This window comes from Hyperoodon ampullatus (genome assembly GCF_949752795.1).
Source record: "Hyperoodon ampullatus genome assembly, chromosome: 2".
Classification (NCBI taxonomy): Eukaryota; Metazoa; Chordata; class Mammalia; order Artiodactyla; family Ziphiidae; genus Hyperoodon; species Hyperoodon ampullatus.
In genome coordinates, this window is record NC_136915.1 from 198,113,741 (window position 1) to 198,139,525 (window position 25,785).

The 25,785-nt window shown below is 44.9% G+C and overlaps 1 protein-coding gene across 1 annotated transcript in view; it reads left to right on the plus strand.

Annotated features, from left to right (window-relative positions):
* Nucleotides 1-25,785, plus strand: part of PPP1R12B (protein phosphatase 1 regulatory subunit 12B) — a gene marked incomplete at both ends in the record, with an annotated part of 198,811 nt that overhangs the window by 100,534 nt on the left and 72,492 nt on the right. The window contains 5 exon segments of the mRNA XM_079726165.1: nucleotides 10,178-10,268; nucleotides 19,542-19,745; nucleotides 22,199-22,388; nucleotides 22,475-22,587; nucleotides 23,563-23,604. Of these exon segments, the coding sequence (XP_079582291.1) occupies nucleotides 10,178-10,268; nucleotides 19,542-19,745; nucleotides 22,199-22,388; nucleotides 22,475-22,587; nucleotides 23,563-23,604 (640 nt within the window).

Sequence of the window (25,785 nt, forward strand, 5' to 3'; positions counted from 1 at the left end):
ATTCTGTCTTCACAGGGTTTAAATGTAGGACTCCCTAAAGCTATTCCAAAAACCAGTTTCCTGTTAGTGGGTTCTGGATGAGAGATTATTCTCTCATCATTCTGGGGAAAACAGCTTTGTACTCTCCCTGGAAATCTTCTTGGCTATTTTCCTTTCATTCTTCTACTTAAAGTAGCTTTATTTTACTTAGCCCTTCAAACCTGCATGGAGAATATTTTCCTGGGCATTAAGACCGCTTCCCAATGAATTATCCATTTCTGGGAAAAATAATTAACGGGAACTCTTTATTAGACTAGGTGGGATGGATATTATAGCACCTTTCTTTCTTTTCCAAATCACGACGCGGAGCCATTAACGTGGGGATGGAAACAGTGCAGCAGGAGTGGTGGTGACGCGAAAGCCACAGCCACGCCGTCCTGAGCACTTGCGTCTGGTCCTCACGCAACCCTGCTCATTTCTGCTCATACCTGTTGCAGCTGTTAATACCTCTGCTACGTAAGACACTTGGGTTTAGAGTGCTTAAACGTTTTATCCGAGGTCATCTAGCAAGGAAGTTGAGGAGCCAGGGTTCAAACCCGGGTGGTCTGATTCCCATGTCAGGGTACTTTATCACCACACTGTACTTGTCAGAAGACAGTCTAGGTCTTTTATTATCATGATGATGGTTTTCTTGATGTCCATTGATGATTTGCTCCAGGCATTTTGCACAGCTTCTTAAGATAAAATTAGCCGCTGTGTAGTACGTAAAGGAGCACTGTGAACTTGAGAGGCAGGGAACAGATTATTTGTGTGTGGTCATGCTTAAATTCTCTGCTAAGTGTTTGAATTCCACTGCTCATGTAACCTCCGAGTCATAGCCAATACAAAGAAAAATGCTTCCGGGGCTTCCCTGGTGGCGCAGTGGTTGAGAGTCCGCCTGCCGATTCAGGGGATGCGGGTTCGTGCCCCGGTCCGGGAAGATCCCACATGCCGCGGAGCGGCTGGGCCCGTGAGCCATGGCCGCTGAGCCTGCGCGTCCGGAGCCTGTGCTCCGCAACGGGAGAGGCCACAACAGTGAGAGGCCCGCGTACCGCAAAAAAAAAAAAAAAAAAGAAAAATGCTTCCTGCCCTCTAGGAAACAGAGTAGACAGGCGTGGTAATTAGAAGACTTAAGCATCAGAATCCCTTCCTCTGTCACTGCATTGCGGATGTTAGCCTAGTTTTATCTGGAGGCCAGAGCAGGGATAGCTGTGAAGCCACGGCTGCCACTGTGCTTCCATTGCAGGACCCTGTGGGCTGAGACCATAGTCTTTTCAGGGCGGTGAAGAGCCATGTGGTGCACAGATTCAGGAGGCCCAGATGGTGTGCTGGGTGTGGATGCGGTCTGGCACGGGCATTGCCAAGTTTTGTCTGTAAACGGCCAGATAACATACGTTTTAGGTTTTGCAGGCCATTTTGTCTCCATTGCAAATATTAAACTCTGCTGCTGTCATTGGTAAAACTTGATTTACAGAATGTGGCAGCCAGGTTTGGCTCCAGGACTACAGTTTGCTCCCCTGTCTGGGTTTAGAAGGTACAAGGCCTCAGGCTCTACTGAAGACGCAGTGTGTCCCCCAGGAAACCGTATGTTAAGATGCATCACTTCTGTGAATTTGGAATCCATACCTGGGTAAACGAAAGTGAATGAAAATGTTCCTCCCCTCCTCAAAAACATTTAAAACTCAAGTACTGGGGTTTTCTGGGTTTTGTTTTTATAGATTTTTTTTCTTACAACTTAGTAAAAGTTTCATATATTGACACAGGTTACAAAGTAATATACATAATATTCATTAAAAATAGACTATAATATACTATATATAGGTATAGAATATACATACATAGATAAAAATCTAGGCATACGTGTAGTAGAATAAAAATGGGTTTATCTTCATGTGGTGGAATTCAGTTTATTTTTATTTTCACATGTTGATCTGTTTTCTAATTTTTTCCGGGAAAAGCATGTATGATTTCAAATATTTAAGACTCCAAGTGAGGCAAAAGGCCCTCGATTTCACCCTCAGACCTGTTTTTACCAGGTCCATCTCTCTTATTCCGTAAAACTTGCCGGAGCAGGCAGTGTGATAAGCCAGTCAGAAACTTGCGCCTTCACTGTGGCGTCTGTCTAGGACGCAGAGAAGAGACAGCAGTCAAGAAGTGGTGCAATGGGGTGCTGTGTGTGTTTGCAGGTGGAGGTGGTGTGTGAGGATGCTGGCTGGTAACCCAGGCAGCATTTCCTGAGGGGTTCGTCCTCGGTGTGCTCACCGACTCCAAGGCTGGTCCACAGCTTTGCAAGTTTGGGGACTCAGGTTTTTCCACTTCACCCAGAGAAGAGGAATCTATTAAGGAAAGAGGCACACATACCGAACTCGCAGTGGATTGAGACATGTATGGCAATTCCAGTTTACTAATCCATGTGGAGGAAAAAAATCTCTTAACATATAGCCTGGTTGGGAACTTCTGTTTCAGGCTGTGGCATATCTTTTAATAGACAAACTCTCCCACTGAGAATAACCAGAAAAGCTGGATAAACATAAGAAAAAAAAGTCTTTGAAGGCATTGGAGAGATGGTAAGGAGGTGAGGACTTGAGGGACCCAGATCCTAGAGAGAAGGAAAGCATAGGAGGCGAGCCCAGCACCCGGCTGTGCTTGTCCCCCAAGGTGCTGGCTGACCAGTGAGGCAGTGGCTACAAGGCTGAGAAGCTGTGCGAGGTTTCCAGCCATCTCTCAGTGCTTAGGGAACAGAAATTAGAGTTCAGAAACAGGGGCCCCAGTGGACACCCCAGACTTCCCCTGGGACCATCAAAGGGCTGCCTTCCAGCAGGAGGGGCTTACCAGACATGGCCAGCTCTGTAAAGACTGAAGCCCAGCTTCCAGGTGGCTCAGTCTCAGAGTGGGTGAAGGGGGTTTGCCTTACCCCATGGTTTTCACAGTGTGGTCTCCACATCAGCAGCATCACCTGAGAACTAATCAGAAATGCAGATTCCCAGACCCCCTCCACACCTGCTAAATCAGGCCTTCTGAGGGAAGAGCCTCATGAGATTTGTATTTCACAGGCCTTCCAAGTGATTCTGATGCAATGAAAGTTTGAGAACCAGTTTCTTAGCCTAACTAAGCCAGAGAAAAGAATATCCTCCTGGAGGATGACAACATCTTCCAGAGCTGCAAGTTATTACTACATTTTTTCATTAAAAGTTCTGGCATTAATTCTAAAATTACCAGACATACTGCATAATAAGACTGATTTACAAAAGACTAAGAGAAAATACAGACACTAGGAACAGACCCAGATATTGATTGTTATCAAATGTGGACTTTAAAATAATCATAGTAAATTACGGTTAATATGTTCAAGAAAATAGAAGACAAGGTAGAGAATTTCAATAGAGAACTGCCCTCTCTTTGAAAAGATGGAAATGCTAGAACTGAAAAATAAAATAACAAATTAAGAAATTCAATTGTAGTAAAGCAGCTGAAGAGAGGATTTGTGAACTAATTAGACTGGACAGTGGAAAACATCCAGAATGAAACCCAGAGAGAGAGGAGAATAGAAAATACAGGAAAAGGGTAGTAACTGATTGGAGGGTGGCCAGCGAGTTGTAATAGGAGTGTGCCTGTAGTTCGAGGAGGAGAGGTGAGGGGCTGGCTGCTTCTCCTGGGCACCACTTCCTCCTGACAAGTGGCTGCTCAGACTGGTTATTCAGACGTAGGCGTGTGGCCGACATGCTCTTGAAAATGAGCAAAGAGAACCTGTCATTCTGAGTGTAGGTTGCCAATTGTAACATTTAAAGCAGAAATTAGAACTTTGGAAAACTTGTACCTGTCACTGTGGGTGATACTGTTGACTGCTTCCCAACGTGGAAAGACTGTTCTGAGACCAAAGATAATATTAGAGAACGTGTTTTTTTTTTTAACTTCTATTATTTTTTATTGACATAATTGAAATAAAACAATCTTTTTTGGTATACAACATAATGATTTGATAAGCATATTACAAAATGATCACCACAATAAATTTAGTCAAGATCTATCACCACACATATTTTCCTTGCGATGAGCACTTTTAAGATCTGCTCTCTTGGCAGCTTTCGAATACATTAGTGTTGTTAACTATAGTCACCTTGTTGTGCATACATTCCCAGGACTTATTTATCTTATAACTGGAAGTTTGTACCTTTTGACCACCTCCACCCACTTCGCCCACCCCCCCACCTCTGGCAACCACCAGTCTGTTCTCTGTACCTATGAATTCAGTTTTTTAGATTCCACATACAAATGAGATCGTACAGTATTTGTCTTTCTCTGTTTCTCCTAGCATAATGCCCTCAAGGCCCATCCATGTTGTTGCAAATGGCAAGATTTCCTCTTTTTTATGACTGAATAATATTCCATTATGTATGTACCTGTGCACACGCGTGCGTGTGTGTGTGTATACACACACACATATATACTCCACATTTTCTTTATCCATTCATCTGTCAGTAGACATTTAGGTTGTTTCTATATCTTGGCAATGGTGAATAGTCCTGCTGTGAACATTGGGGTACAGATTTAGTACAGATCGAGATTGTGATTTGGTTTCCTTCAGATAAATACCCAGAAGTGGAACTGCTGGATCATATGGTAGTTCTATTTTTAATTTTTCGAGGAACCTTCATACTGTTTTCTAGAGTGGCTGCACCAATTTACATTCCCACCAGCAGTGCGTGAGGGCTCCCTTTTCTCCACACCCTCACCAACACTTGTTATTTCTTATCTAATAGCCATTTTGACAGGTGTGAGGTGACATCTCACTGTGGTTCTGATTTGCATTTCCCTGATGATTAGTGATGTTGAGCATCTTTTCATGTGCCTGTTGTCCATCTGTATACCTTCTTTGGAAAAAGTCTGTTCAGATCCTCTGTCCATTTTTTAATCAGGTTGTTTGTTTTCTTTTGAGTTGTATGAGTTCTTTATCTAGTTTGGCTATTAACCCCTTATCAGATATATGAGTTGCAAATATTTTCTCCCATTCAGTAGGTTGCCTTATTGTTTTGTTGCTGATTTTCTTTGCTGTGCAGAAGCAAAAAGTTTGATGAAGTCCCACTTGTGCATTTTTGTTTTTGGTGTCAAATCCAAAAAATCATTGCCAAAACTGATGTTAAGGAGCTTAAACCGTATGTTTAAGAATGTGATTTTTAAAATTACTGTTGCATAATGAAATGTGTCACCATTTGGGAGATTTTACCAAAGACACACCTGGGTAAGACATTCCATCCAAAGTACAAGATAGACCACTGGATTTCAGCATAACAGAATATGGAAATTCTGTTAACATCATTTCAGATTCCACATTGCGACTAACCTTGAAGAAAGTACCACTTGTGTTTGACTATAGCATCAAAGAAGACTGTCCACAATTATCTGAAAAAGCTATTCTAACACTCCTTGCTTTTCCAACTACATATCTGTACAGGACTGGATATTTTTAATATATTTTAACTAAAACAACATATTGCAGCATATCGAATGCAGAAATGTATATGAGAATCGGGCTGTTTTCTATTAAGCCAACATTAAAGAAATTTACAAAAATGTAAAATAATGCCACTCTTACTAAATTTTTTTGTTGTAGAAAATTTAGTTATTTTCCATAAAAGATAAGTTACTGATGTTAACATTGTAATAGGGCTATCATTTTCAGATGAATTAATAAACACATGTTTAATTTCCCAACTTTACTGCCTAATAAGGTAAATATTAATAGATATACCCCACATAAGCAAAAGCTGTTTGGGGATCCTCAATAATTTTTTAAAATATAAAAGGGTCCTCAGACCAAACAGTTTGAGAACCGTTGCTGTAGGTACAAGTAGACCTAATTTTATTGTGCTTCACATTATCGCTTCCAGATACTGCGTTGTTCACAAATTCAAGGTTGGTGGCAGCCTGTGTCGAACAAGTCTCTCGGCGCCATTTTTCCAACAGCATCTGGTCACTTCATGTCTCTGTGTCACATTTGGTTATTCTCACAATATTGCAAACTTTTTCATTATTGTATTTGTTATGATATCTGTGATCAGTGATATTTGATGTTACTATTGTAGTTGTTTGGGGTGCCACACACCACACCCATATGAAACCACAAACTTAATCAACAAATGCTGTATTTTTACTGCTCTACCCAGCAGCGGTTCCCCTGTCCCTCTCCCTCTCCTTGGGCCTCCCTATTCCCTGAGACACAACAATACTGAAATTAGGCCAATTAATAACCCTACAAGGGTCTCTAAGTATTCAAGTGAAAGGAAGAGTTGCACATCTCTCACTTGAAATCAAAAACTAGAAATTATTACCCTTAGTGAGGAAGGCACGTGGAAAGCCAAGATAGGCCTAAAGCTGGGCCTCTTGCACCAAACAGTTAGCCAAGCTGGAAATGCAAAGGAAAAGTTCTTGAAGGAAATTAAAAGTGCTATACTTCAGTGAACACACAAATGATAAGAAAGCGAAACAGCCTTATCACTGATATAGAGAAAGTCTGCATGGTCTGGATAGAAGATCAAACCAGAAACAACAAAGCCTCATCCAGAGCAAGGCCCTGACTCTCTTCAGTTCCATGAAGGCTGAAAGCAGTGGGGAAGCTGCAGAAGAAAAACTTGAAGCTTAGCAGAGGTTGATTCATGAGGTTTAAGGAAAGATGCATTCTCAATAACATAAAAGTGCAAGGTGAGGCAACAGGTGCTGATGTAGAAGCTGCAGCAAGTTATCCAGAAGATCCAGCTAAGATAACTCATGAAAGTGGCTGCACTAAACAACAGATTTTCAGTGTAGGTTAAACAGCCTTCTATTGGAAGATGCCATCCAGGACTTCCGTAGTTAGAGAGGGGACGTCAATGCCTGGCTTCAAAGGACAGGCTGACTCTCCTCTTAGGGGCTAATGCAGCTGGTGACTTTCAAGTTGAAGCCAATGCTCATTTACCATTCTAAAAATCCTAGGGCCCTTAAGAATTATGCTACATCTACTCTGCCTGTGCTCTGTAAATGGAACAAAGCCTGGATGACAGCACACCTGTTTACAACATGGTTTACTGAATACTTTAAGCCCACTGTTGAGACCTACTGCTTGGAAAAAAAGATTCAAAATACTACTGCTCATTGACAGTGCACCTGCTGTCACCCAGGAGCTCTGATAGAGATGGACAGTGAGACTCATGTTGTTTTCATGCCTGCAAACACAACATCTGTCCTGCAGCCTGTGGATCAGGGAGTAACTTTCAAGCCTTATTGTTTAAGAAATACATTTCGGGGACTTCCCTAGTGGTGCAATGGGTAAGAATCTGCCTGCCAATGCAGACGACACAGGTTCGATCCCTGGTCCAGGAAGATCCCACGTGCCGCGGAGCAACTAAGCCTGTGTGCCACAACTACTGAGCCTGTGCTCTCGAGCCTGTGAGCCAAAACTACTGAGCCCTTTTGCCACAACTACTGAAGCCCACGCGCCTCGAGCCCGTGCTCTGCAACAAAGAGAAGCCACTGCAATGAGAAGTCTGTGCTCTGCAATGAAGAGTAGCCCCCGCTCACCGCAACTAGAGAAGAGCCCATGCGCAGCAACGAAGACCCAGTGCAGCCAAAGATAAATAAATAAATTTATGAACAAAGAAAAAAAGAAATACATTTCATCAGGCTCTAGCTGCCATAGATAGTGACTCCTCTGATGGATCTGGGCAAAGTCAATTGAAAACCCTCTGGAAAGGAATCACCATTCTAGATGCCATTAAGAACATTTGTGATTCATGGGAAGAGATCAGAATATCCACCTTAACAGGAGTTTGGAAGAAGTAGATTCCAACCCTCATGGATGACTTCAAGGGGTTCAAGGCTCCAGTGGAGGAGGTAACTGCAGATTTGGTGGAGAAAGCAAGAGAAATAGAATTAGAAATGGGGGCCTGAAGATGTGACTGAATTGCTGCAATCTAATGATACAACTTGAAGGATGAGGAGTTGCTTCTTACGGGTGACCAAAGAACATGGTTTCTTATTCATAGCACCAGTTACAGTAGCGAAGACGTGGAAGCAACCTAAATGTCCATCGACAGATGAATGGATAAAGAAGATGTGGTACATATAGACAATGGAATCTCACTCAGCCATAAAAAAGAATAAAATAATGCCGTTCACAGCAACATGGATGGACCTAGAGATTGTCATACTAGGTGAAGTAAGCTAGACAAAGACAAATACCATATGACACCACTTGTATGTGGAATCTTTAAAAAAATAAATAAAACATACAAATGAACTTATATACAAAACAGAAATAGACTCACAGACATAGAAAACAAACTTATGGTTACTGAAGGGGAAGGGTAGGAGTAAATTAGGAGTTTGGGATCAACATGTACACACTACTACACATAAAACAGATAAACAATAAGGACTACTGTGTAGTACAGGGAACTCTATACTCAGTATTTTATAATAACCTGTAAGGGAAAAGCATCTGAAAAAGAATATATGTATATGTATAACTGAATCACTTTGCTATACACTTGAAACTAACACACGTAAATCAGCTATACTCCAATTAAAAAAATAAAATTTAAAGAAAAACTGGTTTTTTGCAATGGACTCCTGGTGAAGATACTGTGAAGGTTATTAAGATGACAACAAAGGATTTAGAATATTACATAACTTAGTTGATAAAGTAGGGGCAGGATTTGGGAGGATTGACTCCAGTCTTGAAAGAAGTTCTACTGTGCGTAAAATGGTATCAGCCAGCATCGCAGGCCACAGAGAAATCGTTCATGAAGGGAAGAGTCAGTCAACGAGGCAAACGTCACTGCTGTCTTCTTCCAAGACATCGCCACGGCCACCCCAGCCCTCAGCAACCGCCATCCTGACCGGTGAGCCGCCAGCAACATCAAGGCAAGACCCTCCACCAGCAAAAAGATAACAGCTTGCTGAAGGCTCAGATGATGGCTAGCGTTTTTAACAATATTTTTAAATTAAAGTATGTACCTTGTTTTTTTAAGATATGCTATTGCACACTTACTATAGTATAGCATAAACATAATTTTTATATGTACTGGATAACCAAAAATTTCACATGACTGTATTGCAAGATTCACTTTATTGTGGTGGTCTGGAACTGACCTTGCAGTATCTCTGAGATATGCTTGTATTACAGTGACCATTAAAATGTATTATTAGGATATTATGAACCGTTTTGTGGTACTGAATATGAAAATATAGATAATATTCCTTGAAAAACAAATATTACCAAAACAGAAAATCTGAATAGGCCTAATTCTATTAAAGAAATTGAAACCCTTATTTAAAACCTTCCCGTAAAGAACACTCTAAACCCAGATGGTTCTATTGGTGAATGCTTCCAATTATTTAAGGAGGAAATGACCCCAGTCTTACACAGATTCTCAAAGGAAATAGACAAGGAGAAAACACTTCCCAACTTTCATAACTTTAATTTCAAGACTGGCTGGGTTATTATAAGGGGAAATTACAGGCCAGTTTCTTGCATGAACACGGATGGAGGAATCCTAAAGTAAATAATACTGAATCTATATAAAAAGTAAGTCTATATAAATGATGATACATCATGATTAAGTTGAGCTTATCCCAAGCATTTAGGGTGGTTTTATCATTCAAAAATTGTTCAGTGTAATTCTCCATATTAACAGAAGAAAGAAGGAAATGATAATCTCAGTATACAGGGAAGAAAAGCCTATGATAAAGTTCGAACACTAATGGTTAAAAAACGAAACAAATAACAAGCCCCTCCTAGCCCACTCCCATGGGCGGGGAAGGGGTTGCCTTCACTTGAGCAGCATCTGCAGTGTCTTCGCCAGAAGCTGTCTCTCTGAAGGCAGGAGCGAAGCAGGGGAACGATTGTCATCACTGCTAGCCAGAGCGCGGAGGCAAGAAATGAAATAAAAAGTCTAAGGATGGGAAAGAGGAAAGAAAATTCTCATTTTACAGTTATAGATGGTGTGATGCTGCACGAACACTAATACGTTTACAGATAATGTCTTGGCTTATGTAATGTTCACCGATAGGCTGTCGGGTTGAGTCGGCCTGACTTCATCTTAGCTCACAGAAATCCCCTCGGTGTGCAGACGCACCTGCTGTCCCCCAGGGCCTTACCTCTGGTGTGACTTCTTCCCCGCAGGTCGTATCTGACTCCTGTACGGGATGAGGAAGCAGAGTCGTTACGGAAAGCGCGCTCCAGACAAGCTCGGCAGACTCGAAGGTCTACCCAAGTGAGTGTGACCTCCGTGTTTAAGTCCTTTTTTGTCTGTCTGCCTTTCCACTGGAAGTACAATTAAACAATGATAAAACGTGTGCCTTATTCCAGCCATTGTAGTGAAAGCTTTCCTGTTAAATCTTACACTACATAGAATCAGATGAATTCATAGCTACATATATCCCCTCTCGCTCCTGTTCTTCAGGCGCAGAGGAGGTTTCTCTCCTTCCCTCCCTAAGACTAATCATTCCATGTGTGCTTAAGGCCCACACCTTAATTCCTGCAGGAGAACAGTCTGGCACAATCTCAGAGTGTTAACCATAGAGTTACCATGGGACCCAGCCATGCTGCTCCTGGGTGTGTACTCGAGAAATAAAGCGGGCTTCTACAGAAAAGCCCTACACAGATATTTATAACAGCATTATTCACAGGAGCCAGAAACCCAAATTCAGTGTCATCTCTGGCCAGAGTTAACTTGCTGTATAGACCAAAATTACGTGTGGAGTGTGCAGGTTCGCTGGAGGGCTGAGCCCTGGGCTCCCGGCAGCGTCAAGGTCAGCGTTCTGTGGCTGGTGGTGCCCCAGCGAGTGTTGGGCAGTGGGCCCAAGTGGGGCCATTGCACAGACCAAACAAATGAAGCAGCTAACAAAACTGGAAAAAACCCTCGCAGATTTCCATTGATTTGAATAAAAAGAAATGAAGGCCTGAGGCACGCTAATGCTGCCATGTGGATGAACCTTAAGAGAAAGTTATGCTGCATGAAAGAAACCTGGCATGATTCCATTTGTATGAAACTGTCCAGAATAGGCAGACCCAGAGACATAGAAAGTGGATTAGTATTTGCTGGGGCTGGAGAGGGAGGAATGGGGAGTGACCACTAAGGGTGCGGGGTTTCCTTCTTTCTGGGGGGATGAAATGTCCTGAAATTAGATGGGGATTTTGCACAGCTCCGTGAATATACTAGAAAACAGCGAATTGTACTTTTTAGAAGGGTGGATCTTATGATATGTGGATTATGTTTCAATAACGATGTTATAAAAAGAAAAAAGAAGAGTCCCTCAGGGAAACTTTGAAGTAAGGAAGACATGATCTACATGATATTTTGCAAAAGTCGCCGTGCAGAGAACTGCTGGGAGTGGTCTGTGAAGCCTGGAGGCCCGTGGGAAGCTGTTCCTTAGCTGAGCTGGAGATGACAGCCATGTGGCAGCAACAGTTGAGGGAGGCTGTGATTGGGCGTCAAGGAAGCAGAGGAGGATGAGCCGGGCAGCAGAACCGAGGAGCAGCCAGAGGGCTGAGGGATCAACCAGGAGATGATGGTACACAAGGGAGTGAAAGGCAGTCTCCAGTGAAGAGGGGAAGCCCCGCAGCTTCAGCTGCTACAGACGCCAAGCAGGAGAGCTGAGGACTGAGAAGGGGACCTTATGCGTAGCCCACGAAGTGCCCTTGTGTCGTTCCTGACCCTCCAGGGTCGGGCGGGTGCTGTCCTGTGTAGTCATTGCCACAGCTGTTACTGCTTGTGCTTGATGGTGGTTTGTTTCCCCAGAGGATGTAACCCCCACGAGGGCCAGACAAGCATTTGTTTTGGTTTGGTTTATTGTGGCAGACTATACGTAACATGCAACTTAATATTTTAGCCATTTTTAAGCATACGATTCATCGGCATTAAATGCATTCACATCATTGTGCAGTCATCAGCACCGTCCATCTCCAGAACAGCTTTTGTGTCCCCAGACTGAACCTGTCTACCCGTTACACAGCTCCCTCTCTCCCCACAGCTCCTGGCAACACCGTTCTACTTTTCATCTCTCTGACCTTGACTCTAGGTAGCTCATGTGAGTGGAATCCCACAGTTTTTGTCTTTGTTGTGACTGGCTTGTTTCACTCAGTGTAATGTCTTCAAGGTTCATCCATGTGGTAGCACGTGTCAGAATTTCCTTCCTTTGTAAGGCTGAATAATATCTTGTCTGTTTAGACCACATCTGGTTCATCCGTCGTCCGTTGATGGACACTGAGGTTGCTTCCACCTTTTGGCTGCTGTGAACAGTCTTGCTGTGAACATCGGTGTGCAAATATCTCATCAGACCCTGCTTTTAGTTCTTTTGGGTATAGACCCAGAAATAGAAAAGGTTGGATTATATGTTTCTGTCTTAATACTTACTTTCCATTATACTCATCTGTTTTCTTATGTCTTTTCCATTAGATTATGGTTCTTGAGTACAGGAATCATTTGATTCGTCTTTGTAGTTCCAGTGCTTAAAAACGCAGTAACTTTTTATTAAGAGAATGAATGAACAAATTAGCTAACAGTTACCTTCCGGCTTTGGAACTTCCCTCTTCTGAGGACGTGAGCATATGACTACTTGAGTTAAGAATCAACTCTCTTCCTAACCCTTTTCCCCCTTCTCCTCCGGATGTCTCCTCATTATTTCCTTTTTTTCTGTACTACTGCTCCTATGAGCCTGGGGAAAATTTTAATTGGTGGAATGTCTTAAGATTATATGCTACGGCTTCCCTGGTGGTGCAGTGGTGAGAGTCCGCCTGCCGATGCAGGGGACACGGGTTCGTGCCCCAGTCCGGGAGGATCCCACATGCCGTGGAGCGGCTGGGCCCGTGAGCCATGGCCCCTGAGCCTGCGCGTCTGGAGCCTGTGCTCCGCAACGGGAGAGGCCACAACAGTGAGAGGCCCGCGTACCGCAAAAAAAAAAGATTATATGCCATTTATAGTTATAAAATATTGGCTGTACTCCCTGTGTTGTAAATATATCCTTGTAGCTTATTTTATGCATAATAAGTTGTACCTCTTAATCCCCTGCCCCAGTATTTCCCTCCACCTTCCCTCTCCCTCTGGCAACCACTGGTTTTTTCTCTATATCTGTGAGTCTGTGTCTTTTTTGTTATATTCACTAGTTTATTTTATTTTTTAGATCCCACGTAGAAGTGATATCTTACAGTATTTGTCCTCTGACGTTTTTCGCTCAGCATGATACACTCCAGATCCATCCATGTTGTTGCAAATGGCAAAATTTCATGCCAATGGCTAATACTCCATATATGTATGTATGCATATATGGAGTATGTGTATATATGTGTGTGTCTGTGTATGTCTCACGTCTTCTGTATCCATGCATCTGTTGATAGACAGCTAGATGGCTTCCATATCTTGGCAGTTGTAAATAATGCTGCCTTGAATATTGGGGTGCATGTGTCTTTTCGAATTAGTGTTTTTGGTTTTTTCAGATATATGCCCAGGAGTGGAATTGCTGGATCATATGGGAGTTCTATTTGTAGTTTACCGAAGATCCTCTATACTGTTTTCCACAGTGGGTGCACCAGTGTACACTCCCATCAACAGTCTACTAGGGTTCCCTTTTCTCTGCATTCTCACCAACATTTGTCATTTATGGTCTTTCTGATGACAGCCATTCTGACAGGTGTGAGGTGACATCTCATTGTGGTTTTGATTTGCATTTCCCTGGTGATGAGTGATGTTGAGCATCTTTTCATGTACCTGTTGGCCATCTGTATGTCTTCTTTGGAAAAATGTCTATTCAGGTCTTCAGCCCATTTTTAAATTGGCTTGTTGTTTTTTTGATATTGAGTTGTATGAGCTGTTTATATATTTTGGAGATTAACCCCTTATTGGTCATATCATTTGCAAATATTTTCTCCCATTCAGTCTTTCCCATTTGTCTTTTCATTTTGTTGATGGTTTCCTTTACTGTGCAAAAACTTTTAAGTTTCATTAGGTCCCATTTGCTTATTTTTGTTTTTGTTTCCTTGCCGTAGGAGACAGATCCAAAAAAACATTGCTGTGATTTATGTCAAGGAGTGTTCTGCCTATGTGTTCTCCTAGGAGAAATTCTACTAACTTTGGGCTTTGTTTATTCTTCTTTTTCTAATTCCTTTAGGTTAAGGTTAGGTTGTTTATTTGAGATTTTTCTTGTTTCCTGAGAGGGCTGTATTGCTATAAACTTCCCTCTTAGAATTGCTTTGCAGCATCCCGAAGATCTTGGAACACTGTGTTTTCATTTCATTTGTCTCCAGGTATATTTTGAATTCTTCTTTGATTTTTTCAGTGATCCATTGGTTGTTTAGTAGCATTTTGTTTGGGCCACACATGTTTGTGTTTTCTGTGGTTTTTATTCTTGTTGTTGATTTCTAGTCTCATAGCCTTGTGGTTGGAAAAGATGCTTGATATGATTGCAGCCTTCTTAAATGTACTGTGACTTGTTTCATGATATAGCACAGATGTATCCTGGAGAATATGCATTTGAAAAGAATGTGTATTCTGCTGCTTTTGGATGGAATATTCTCTGTATATATCTATTAAGTCCATCTGGTCTAATGTGTCATTTAAGGCCAGAGTTTCCTTACTGATTTTTTGTGTGGATGATCTGTCCATTGATGTAAGTGAGGTGTTAAAGTCCCCTACTGTTTTTGTGTTACTGTTGATTTCTCCCTTTATTAATATTTGCTTTAGGGCTTCCCTGGTGGCGCAGTGGTTGAGAGTCCGCCTGCTGATGCAGGGGACATGGGTTCATGCCCCGGTCTGGGAAGGTCCCACATGCCCCAGAGCGGCTAGGCCCATGAGCCATGGCCGCTGAGCCTGTGCGTTCAGAACCTGTGCTCCTCAACAGGAGAGGCCACAACAGTGAGAGGCCCGCGTACCGCAAAAAAAAAAAAAAAAAAAATTGCTTTATTCATTTAGGTGCTCCTATGTTGGGTGCAAATATATTTTCAATTGTTATATCTTCTTCTTGGATTCATCCCTTGATTATTATGTACTGGCCTTCTTTGTCTCTTGTAACAGTCTTTACTTTACTTTTATTATTTATTTATTTATCTATTTATTTATTTATTCATTCATTCATTTATTTATTTATGGCTGTGTTGCGTCTTCGTTGCTGTGCACAGGCTTTCTCTAGTTGCGGCGAGCAGGGGCTACTCTTCGTTGCTGTGCGTGGGCTTCTTATTGCGGTGGCTTCTCTTATTGTGGAGCACGGGCTCTAGGCGCATGGGCTTCAGTAGATGCAACATGTGGGCTCAGTAGTTGTGGCACGCGGGCTCTAGAGCGCAGGCTCGGTAGTTGTGGCACATGGGATTAGTTGCTCCACGGCATGTGGGATCTTTCCAGACCAGGGATCGAACCCACATCTCCCACACTGGCAGGTGGATTCTTAACCACTGTGCCACCAGGGAAGTCCCAACAGTCTCTAGTTTAAAGTCTATTTTTCTATTGTAAGTATTGCTACCCAGCTTTCTTTTCATTTCCATTTGTATGGAATACCTTTTTCCATTCCCTCACTTTCAGTCTGTGTGTGGCTTTAGATCTGAAGTAGGTCTCTTGTAGGCAGCATATATTGGATTGGCCAAAAAGTTCATTTGGGTTTTTCCGTTATATCTTACAGAAAAACCGAACGAACTTTTTGGCCAGCCCCAATATATGGGTCTTGTTTTTGTATCCTTTCAGCCACTCCATCTTTTTTTTTTTTTTTTTTTTTTTTTTTTTTTTTTTTTTTGTGGTATGCGGGCCTCTCACTGTTGTGGCCTCTCCCGTTGCGGAGCACAGGCTCCGGATGCGCAGGCTCAGCAGCCATGGCTCACGGGCCCAGCCGCTCCGCGGCATATGGGATCCTCCCAGACCGGGGCACGAACCCGTATCCCCTGCATCGGCAGGCGGACTCTCAACCACTGCGCCACCAGGGAGGCCCACAGCCACTCCATCTTTTGATTGCAGCATTTAATCCATTTCATATAAAGTAGTTATTGATATATATGTACTTATTGCTATTTTGTTACTGTTTTGGGATTGTTTTTTTAGTCCTTTTTTGTTCCTTTTCTCTTTTGTTCTCTTCCCTTGTGATTTGATGACTCTCTTTAGTGTTATGTTTGGATTTCCTTCCCTTTTATGTGTATGTATCTATTATAGATTTTTTGGTTTGTAATTACCATGAAGTTTGCATATAGCAATATATGTGTGTGTATATATATATACACACACACACACGATTATTTCAAGTCGCTGATCTCTTTAATTTCAAATAACATTTTAACAACCCTGCATTTTTCCTTCTCTCCCCCCATGATTACTGTTTTTGACTTCATATTTTATATCCTTTCATTTTGTGTATCCCTTAACTGCTTATTGTGGATATAGTTGATTTTACTACTTTGTCTTTTAACCTTTCTAGTAGGTTTGTACTTGGTTGATTTACTAACTTTACTGTATATTTGCCTTTACCAATGAGATTTTTCCTTTCATAATTTTCATGTTTCTAGTTGTGATCTTTTTTTTTCCTTTTTTCTTTCTTTTGCTTAGAGAAATACCTTTAACATTTCTTATAAAGCTGGTTTGTTGGTGCTGAACTCTTTCAGCTTTTGCTTGTGTGTAAAACTTTTGCTTTCTCCATCAGCTCTGAATGAGAGCCTTGCTGGGTAGAGCATTCTTGGTTGTAGGCTTTTCCTTTTCATCAGCCTAATTATATTGTGCCACTCCCTTCTGGCCTGCAGAGTTTCTGCTGAAAAGTCAGCTGATAGCTTTATGGGAGTTCCCTTTGTATATAACATGCTGTTTTTCCCTTGCTGCTTTTAATATTCTATCTTTAACTTTTGCCATTTTAATTCCAATATGTCTTGTTGTGGTCCTCCTTGGGTTGATCCTGTTTGGGACTCTGTGCTTCCTGGACCTGGATGTCTGTTTCCCTTCCCAGGTTAGGGAAATTTTCAACTGTTATGTCTTCAAATACGTTCTGTGACCCTTTCTCTCTCTCTCTTCTCCTTTTGGGACCTCTATGATGTGACTGTTAGTGCATTTGATGTCATCTTAGAGGTCTCTTAAAGTGTCCTTATTTATTTATATGTATATATTTTTTCTGTTCGGTGGCAGTGATCTCCACTATTCTGTCTTCCAGCTCACTGGTCTGTTCCTCTGTATCATTTAGTACACTGTTGATTCCTTCTAGTGCATTTTTCATTTCAGTTATTGTATTCTTCATCTCTGTCTGGTTGTTCTTTGTATTGCCCAACTCTTTGTTAAAAACTTACAACTTCTTGCTCTGTCCATTCCTTCTTAAGTTCTTTGATCACCTTTACGATCATAACCTTGAACTTTTTCTCTGGTAGATTGCCTGTCTCCACTTCACGTAGTTGTTCTTCTGCGGATTTATCTTGTTCTTTCATTTGGAGCATGTTCTTCTGTCGCCTCATTTTGCCTAACTTGCTGTTTGTGTTTCCATGTATCTGGTAGGTTGGTTACGTTCCTTGACCTCGGGGAAGTGGCCTTCTGTAGGAGGCGTCCTATACATCCCAGCAGTGCACTCCTCTCTGGTCCCCAGAGCTGTATGCTCTAAGGGTGCCCCCTCTGTGGGCTGCGTGGGTCATTCTGTTGTGGTGGGCTGACTGTGTGGCTGGGCTGGTTGGTTGCCAGGCCCTGCCTTGTGTGGAGGCTGCTGGCTGCTGGTTGCCGTGACCAGGTCATGAGGTGGCTGACTGTGGAACCCAGGGGGGCCCAGGGCTAGTGCTGGCTCACTGGGAGTAGAGTCAGTGGGGCTGTGGCCCGCCCACTTCACTGGTGGGTGAAGCTAGGTCCTGGCCAGTGCTGGCCTGCTGGTGGGCAGAGCCGGGTCCTGGGGGTCTGGCTGCAGGGCCCCAGGGCCCAAAGCTGGTGTCCGACTGCTGATTGTTGGGGCTGGTTCGTGATACAACTAGCTGTGGGGTCCAGTGTGTTCTGAAGCTTGTGTTGGCCTGCTGGTGGGCAGGGCTGGAGCCCAGCTGGCCCCAGGGCTGGTGCTGACCTGCTGGTGGATGGACTGGGTCCTCCCACGGCAGGCTCTGGGCTGTGATTGTCCTGGGCCTGGTGTCCACCAGTTGGTGTAGTGTCCACCCATTGGCGTGTGAGGCTGGTGTGAAGGCTAGAGGAGGTTTACTGGTGGGCAGGGCCAGGGCCCAGGGGTTTCTGGGGCTGGTGTCTGCCCACTGGTTAGTGGAGCTGGGTCCCAGGGTCTCTGGCTGTAGGTCCCTGGTAGTCCTGGGTCTAGTGCCTGTGCACTGGTGTGTGGGGCTGGGTCCTGGGCCCTCTGGTGGGCAGGGCTGTGTCCAGGGTGTCATAAGGCAGCCTGTCTGCTGGTGGGTGGGCCTGTGTCCCTGCCTAGTTAGTTGCTTGGCCTGAGGCCGTCCCATTCCTGGTGCCTGTGTTCTGTTGGCTGTGAGCGGGGCTGGGTCCTGAGGGCAGTAAGCTAGAGGGAGGATTGCACGATGGTGCCTGCCTGCACCAGTGTCCTTGCGGTTGAGCCAGCTCCCCACAGTGGCCGCTGCCAGCGCCTGTGTCCCCAGCATCACAGGCTGCCTCTCTGGGAGACTCTCCAAGATCAGCAGGTGGGTCTGACCCAGGCTCCTTTGAAATTACTGCTTCTGCCCCGGGTTGTGGAGCTTGTGAGATTTTGTGTGTGCCCTGTAAGCGTGGGGTCTCTATCCCCACACAGCCCTCTGGGACTCCTGAAAGGAAGCCCTGTTGGCCTTCAGAGCCAGACGTTCTGGGGGCTTATCTTCCCCAGCGCAAGACCCCCGGGATGGGGCTCAGACCGCTCGCTCCTGGGGGAGAACCCCCACCGCTGTAAATGTTCTCCCATTTGCGGGTCGCCCCTCCTACTCGTCTTGGTGTGGTTCTTTCACTGCGTCTTTAGTCGTAGAAGATCTCTTCTGGTCGCCCCTGGTCAGTAGTTGTTCTGTGCATAGTTATCCTGGTGTGCCCTGGAAAGAGATGAGCTCAGGGTCTTCCTGCTCTGGCATCTTGGCAGCTCCCTCAGGGTTGGATTTTTGTTTGTTTTTGTGGGTTTGGTTTTTGGTTTTGGTGGTGGTTCTAGCCTGGCTCTGAATTTTCACCATTTTGAGCCTGGTTCTTCTTTCTGTACGTAAACTTAAGTGTTCCTTGTGTCTGCTGGACAGTCTCTGTTGGTGACTGCATGCTCTTGGGGGGTCGGGAGCGTCCAGGTGGAGATGTGAGAACCATGGGTGTGGAAGCAGCGGGCGGGCATCAGTGCTGACCTGTTTCTGGAACTCAAGCAGGAGACGCTCAAGTACCGTGTTTGAAGTGTATCTAGGCTCAGGCCTGGGGCCTCTGCACACTGAGGTGTTTGTTTTCAGCGTATATTGCTTGAAGCGGCCTCACACATTTTGGGAGCTTCATTTGGAATTTGGTACCATTAGATCTTTAAGGAGTTTCCCGGCTCATTCACGGGGAGTTATTCCATGGTTAGGGTGAAACCTCTCTGACCTTGTGGTATTTTCCCAGGGTGTAACCCTGACGGATCTCCAGGAAGCAGAAAGGACGCTCAGCCGGTCGAGGGCAGAGCGTCAGGCTCAGGAACAGCCCAGCCCGAAGCCCGTGGACCCCAGAGGGCTCGAGGGCAGTGCCCAGAAGCATGAGCCCCTAGCAGCCCCTGCAGAGGAAGCTGGGGAGAGCCGCCAGCCCTGCGACCGGAGTCTGGAGGATCAGGTGAGCTCTCTGTGCTGAAAGCAGGTGGCTGGGGGAGCCTCTTCCTCACTGAGAATTCCAGAACTGTCCTACTCTGCAGGGGACGCCTCATAGAACACGCTATTTATGTCCATCTTTAGTTGGAAGACCTGTGTAATTGAAAGAATTCAGAGGATGGTAGTCCTTAAGTGATCAGTTTTTTCCTCTGGGAGTTAACTAATGCGCTTTTTTTCCAGTTTTATTGAGATGTAATGGACATGTAATGTTGCAACATGATTTGATGTGTGTACATGTTGTGAAATGATTACCACCATACATTTGGTTAACTAAATGTGTCTTTCTATTCTGAAAAGAGAGATGTTGGTATAAAAAAAAATGCAAATAGCAGTATAAGCATTTATTATTTAGTTTATGCCAGGCACTGTTTTAACAATTTCAATATGTGTATTAAATTGTTTAATCCTCACAACAACCCTCTGAGGTAAGTATTATTATTCCTTCTTAAAATATGAGTCAGTGGAGCTACAGAGAGGTTAAGTAACTTGCCCAGCATGTTGCACGGCTAAGAAGAGGTCAAGGACTTCCCTGGCGGTCCAGTGGTTAGGAATTGGCGCCTTCACTGCTGGCCGCCCGGGTTCGATACCTCGTCTGGGAACTAAGATCCCACAAGCCACGTGACCAAAATAATAATAATATTGATTTGTGTGTGTGTGTGCCTATCTGTGTATGTTCTGGTGTTAGACTATTTGGGTTCAAACCGCAGTATCCTTACTAACTAGCTGTATGGCTTTGGGTAATTGATTTAACCTGGTTGTACATAGTTTCCTAATTTGTACACACAGAGCTTATGGTAGAGGGTACTCCTTGTGAGGTGATACCTGCATAGTGCTTGACACGTTAAGTGCTCAGCAAATCTTAACTACTACGATGATGATGATGTACTTAAAGGCCTCCAAATTCCTCTTTTCTCTCTCCCTTTCCAACCAAATATATACGTATATATAATAACCATTTAGGCAACTGGGTGAACGCTTATTTTGAATTTTACTTTGATGGTACAGTATTATAAAATAAAAGATTTTACTGGAAAAAGAAAACAAGCAGAGGTGGAGCGAGGCGTTGGCTCCACAGCTTGCCTCCCCTCACCACTAGTATGTTGCTCTGCAAACTTCTGCAGACCCAGGCACGTACAGCGCACCCTTATTCTCAGGCACAAGCTGTCACCTTGGGGTAGACGTTTTGACTTACGTTCCATTTCTCAATTGCAGTTGGTAGTCAGAGTTATAGGGTTATATTTAAGGTGACTGTAACTCCTGGTTTACCGAAGATGGTTCCAGTGACACCTTTTATCTCTGGGTAATCATCAGTACCATTCCTTTTCACTCTCAGAAATGTCCCAGTTGGGATGATAAACTTTATGGTCACCATAATTACAGGAGAAAGAAGTCTTCTTGCTCTAACTTTGAATGGCTGGGCTGCATAAACGAACTGAGGTTCTGTTGTTTATTTCGTTTGTTTTATCGGCTATCTTTTGAGTACTTATTACATACTAGGGACCGTTGTAAGCACATAACATACGTTCTCATTTAATCCTCACAGCCCTCTCTGAGGAAGATATTATTATCCCTGTTTTATACATGAGGAAGCAGAGATCAAAACTCAAGTCACTTCAGGTCACACAGCTCATTCAAGCTGGGATTTGAGCCAAGTTCTGTCAGACTCCCAAGCTGACTATATTTTATTGCTTCTGTCTCTATAATTTATAAACAAAAATTTATACAATCTCTGCATGTAGTAAGAATTTCTTTATCTCTGCATGTTCAACAAACCACATTAAGGTTTATTGTCAAGCTCTGTCTGTCCTAACTCTCAAGGGAAACAAAAGTTCAAAAGGGAAAGTGGGAATTTATTTTTTTTTATTTTGGGGGTGGGGGGTTGTGGCATGCGGGATCTTACTTCCCCAGCTAGGGATCAAACCTGTGCCTGCTGCAGTAGAAGCACGTGGTCTTAACCGCTGGACCGCCAGGGAAGTCTCAGAAAGTGGGAATTTTTCAGAAGTGTCAATAAGCCTAGTTATGGCAAGTTGGTAGAAAGCTCAGATTTGGTCTGTTTTCAGATAACTCCTACATTGTTTCTTCATATTCCTGATCTTTTTCTTTTCCTACGTAAACCTTACCTTTCAGTGCGCCATCTTAAAAAGGCCATCATCCTTCCTATTTGCGTTGCAAAATCCAAGGAAGTTTTATTACCAGGGTTGGTGCCCCCTAGCACCCTTTGATCAGTTTGGGAAGAACTGTCCTGGACTGCTGTCAGCCTGTAGCATCTTCAGAGTAGGCATCTAGACCTCTTTCCTATCTGGCTAATTAACTACTCGTGAGCCTCTGGATGTAGAAAAGCACACTTTTAATAAACGTGCTGTCCTTACCCTTTGGTTAGACTTCACCTCTGACATCTCATCCTGTGGATTGTTCCAGCCTGTGTATCGTCGCCTGAGGTGTCCGGCTCAGCCAGACACGCCCACGACACCAGTGTCACCTCCTGCCCCGAGACCCTCCCTCTACACCAGTTCCTACCTGATCCGGACGGGTAGGTCTTCAGCCCCTGATTCAGAGAGTTCAGAGCCCCCCGCCAGCCCTGCAGGGGCAAAGGAAATGGACAAAAACGGTAGGTCAAGCTTCAGAAACCGCACCCTCCTCCGGTGCATGTGCCCCAGGTTCTTAAGATCCACGCTTTGTTTTCTCTCTGACCAGAGGGTGAAGAAGCAGAGTTGGGTGATCAGTCCTCTAACAGGCTGTCCATTCGTGAGAGGAGGCGGCCCAAGGAGCGACGAAGAGGCACAGGCATCAACCTCTGGACGAAGGATGTAAGTGGGCTGTCTGTGCCGGGACGTCTCGCGTTACCCCGCGCTGCCCGCCGTCCTGTGTGTCGGGCTCAAAAGAAAGAGCTCCACACGCTGCCAACTGTGCAGATGGTCAGGAGGCATCACTGAGAAAAAGGGCAGAAGAAGAAAGACTCCACTAGTGTGGGACTCATTTGGAATGTTCTGGCTAGGACGCCCAGGGCCTAGGACAGTGCCGAGCTCACAGTAGGCAGGCAGCAAATAAGCGGTGAATTTACAGCAGCCGTGCAAACAAATATAACAAGTGCATAAGCCACTCAGGCTTGGCAGCCCCCCAGCGGCCCCTGAGAGTCCCGTGGTGAGTCAGCAATACCTCAGCGTTGTGTGTGTGCAGGTGCTAACCAAGTATTTCAGGGGCACTGCCAGAATCTCGAGAATTTCAGAATTTCATCTGACTCAGGTTTACTCTTTTGGAGAAAAAAAGGAACAAGTGCTATAAAACAGCTTGACTTTGGCTTTTAAATGAAGACGGGGCTGCTGTGCCTCCTGATGACGAGCGCACACTCGGTTCTTTCCTCCCCCTCCGGTCTGTGCCCTGCGCACTCAGCCTTGTTGCTGGCATTGACAGGTCCCTGGTCACTAGTGGCTCATTTGGAATTAGATGGACCATTCAGTGAGACAAGAAATGGGACAGTGATGGTCGCCTGTTAGAAACTACTGGACGAAAGTGTTTGATTATTACAGGATCAAACGGGCCGACAGCTACTGACAGAGCCCAAGTGAGGTCCGTCTGTCTTAAAGATTCTCCTTTTCCCGCCAGGTTCATTTGACTCTTTGACTGCAGGTGGTGCTCCTGAGGTGCTGCTAAAAGCAGCAGTGACAGTGCCCTTGGCCGTCAGCCGTCACTGCCCAGGTGCATAATTGATGGGGCTGACCTTGTTGCCTCCAGGGATGCCTGTGACCATGATCCTCTTGTCTTTTTTCTTTCTCCCTTTCCAGGAAGATGAAACTGACGTCTCAGAAGAGGTGAAAGCAGCGTGGGTAAGCAACGAGCAGCGAGGCTGCCCCCGTAGGGCTCGGCATCCCCGTAGGGCTCATCCCTGCTCGCGTGCACACACTTAACAGAGGAAGAGCAGGCTCTGTGCAGACCTGGGTCCAGGGAGAGTTTGGAGGTAGACGCTCCTCTGCAAGATGGGACGGCTGCTCGCTGGTATACTGTTTTCTTTTTCTTTAAATTTGTTTATTTTATTTTTGGCTGCGTTGGGTCTTCGTCGCTGCGCGCAGGCTTTCTCTGGTTGCGGCGAGCGGGGGCTACTCTTCATTGCCGTGTGCAGGCTTCTCATCACGGTGGCTTCTCTTGTTTTGGAGCACGGGCTCTAGGTGCACGGGCTTCAGTAGTTGTGGCACGTGGGCTCAGTAGTTGTGGCTCGCGGGCTCTAGAGCGCAGGCTCCGTAGTTGTGGTGCACGGGCTTAGTTGCCCCGTGGCATGTGGGATCTTCCCGGACCAGGGATTGAACCCCTGTCCCCTGCGTTGGCAGGCAGATTCTTTTTTTTTTTTTTTTTTTTTTTTTTTTTGTGGTATGTGGGCCTCTCACTGTCGTGGCCTCTCCCGTTGCGGAGCACAGGCTCCGGACGCACAGGCCCAGCGGCCATGGCTCACGGGCCCAGCCGCTCCGCGGCATGTGGGATCTTCCCAGACCGGGGCACGAACCCGCTTCCCCTGCATCGGCAAGCGGACTCTCAACCACTGCGCCACCAGGGAAGCCCTGGCAGGCAGATTCTTAACCACTGCGCCACCAGTGAAGTCCCCCGTTTTCTTAAATGGTGTAACAATGCCCATGTTCTTGAATGAGTTTCCTCCATTTTTCAGTGCCTCCTGCCGGGTTCTGACACAGTTACGGGCTCTTTTTCTCTATTGTGCTATTGGATCGTATAAAGTCCTTTGAAATCTCGGGAAGAAACGTGAAGAGTGATGCTGCTTCTTGTGGGTCTACATCCTCTCCACGCTAACAGAGAGGAACACGAGAGTGAATAGTGTGAACAGTCCAGAAATCACTTACATTGGACTTTGAAATAGGTTTAACTCCTGGGCTCTTGTGTAAGCAGGTCCCTTAAGGCCTGGTACCCAGCTCTTCTCTGCTGTGGGCACCCCAGGCCAGCTCTCCTGAAGCTCCAGGTTCCTGTAAGCCACTCACACGTGATAGAAAGTTAATGCTTTTCTAGTACCATTTAGTACCATTTTTCTTTGGTTTTTGTTTTGTTTTGTTTTTGTTTGTTTGTTTATTTGGCCGCACTACACAGGTTGCAGGATCTTAGTTCCCTGACCAGGGATCGAACTGGGCCACGGCAGTGAAAGCACCGAGTTGTAACCACTGGACCACCAGGGATGTCCCTAGTACCATTTTTCAAGAAGGAAGGGATTTGGTTTTGACTAAATGAATTGAGACTCCATGTACATTTCTATTGGGAATTATGTAAGAAAATGGCCTTTTTTCTACCCTGCAGTTATGTGACAGTATGTTCTCAGAATATGTTTAATAACTCATACTGAAAATGAACAACTAATTTGTTTTTAGCAGAGGAAGTAGAAACGCTATATTATGTCATTGACCTGCCTGTATTTTGGTCGAGATCCTAAACAGTCAGCAGGGGCCTCCAGAAAGCAGTGCCCGTGGTGGCGTGCTGAGAGCTGCCTGCGTGCAGCTGCAGCCGGGGCTGCCTCACAGGGGGGAGTGGGCGTCGGGCACAGATGCCACATGGAGGCTCCCTGGGGCAAGGGTGTGTGCACACGACAGCGACTTCATTCCACAGGGGCTTGGGGAGGCTTCAGGGGACGAAGAGTGAACGCAGGAGAGCTGCTGTGGGGAACTATATTAGAAAACCCCTAACGAGCGATCCCGGGTGCTGACTCCAGAGCACTGAAGCGGCCCGTCACCCGTAGAGGGTCGTAGAGGCCACTGAGCTCCATGGAGGGAGTTACACAGGAGAGCTTGGTGTTGGCCAGCGTCTCTGTCAGTGAAGATCTTTGCCTGCACGTTTCTAAGCTACTTGGTGTGAAAAGTCCTTGCCTGATGCACCAGGCAGGGGCCGCGAAGGTGCCTCTTATGCCATGCTTCCCAGAGAAGTTCACTGAACGACCACTGACTTAAAATTACAGAAAAGATTTTCTGATTGGTGAGACTTGACATAGAGTCATTTGTCAGACTGAAAAATGGTCCACT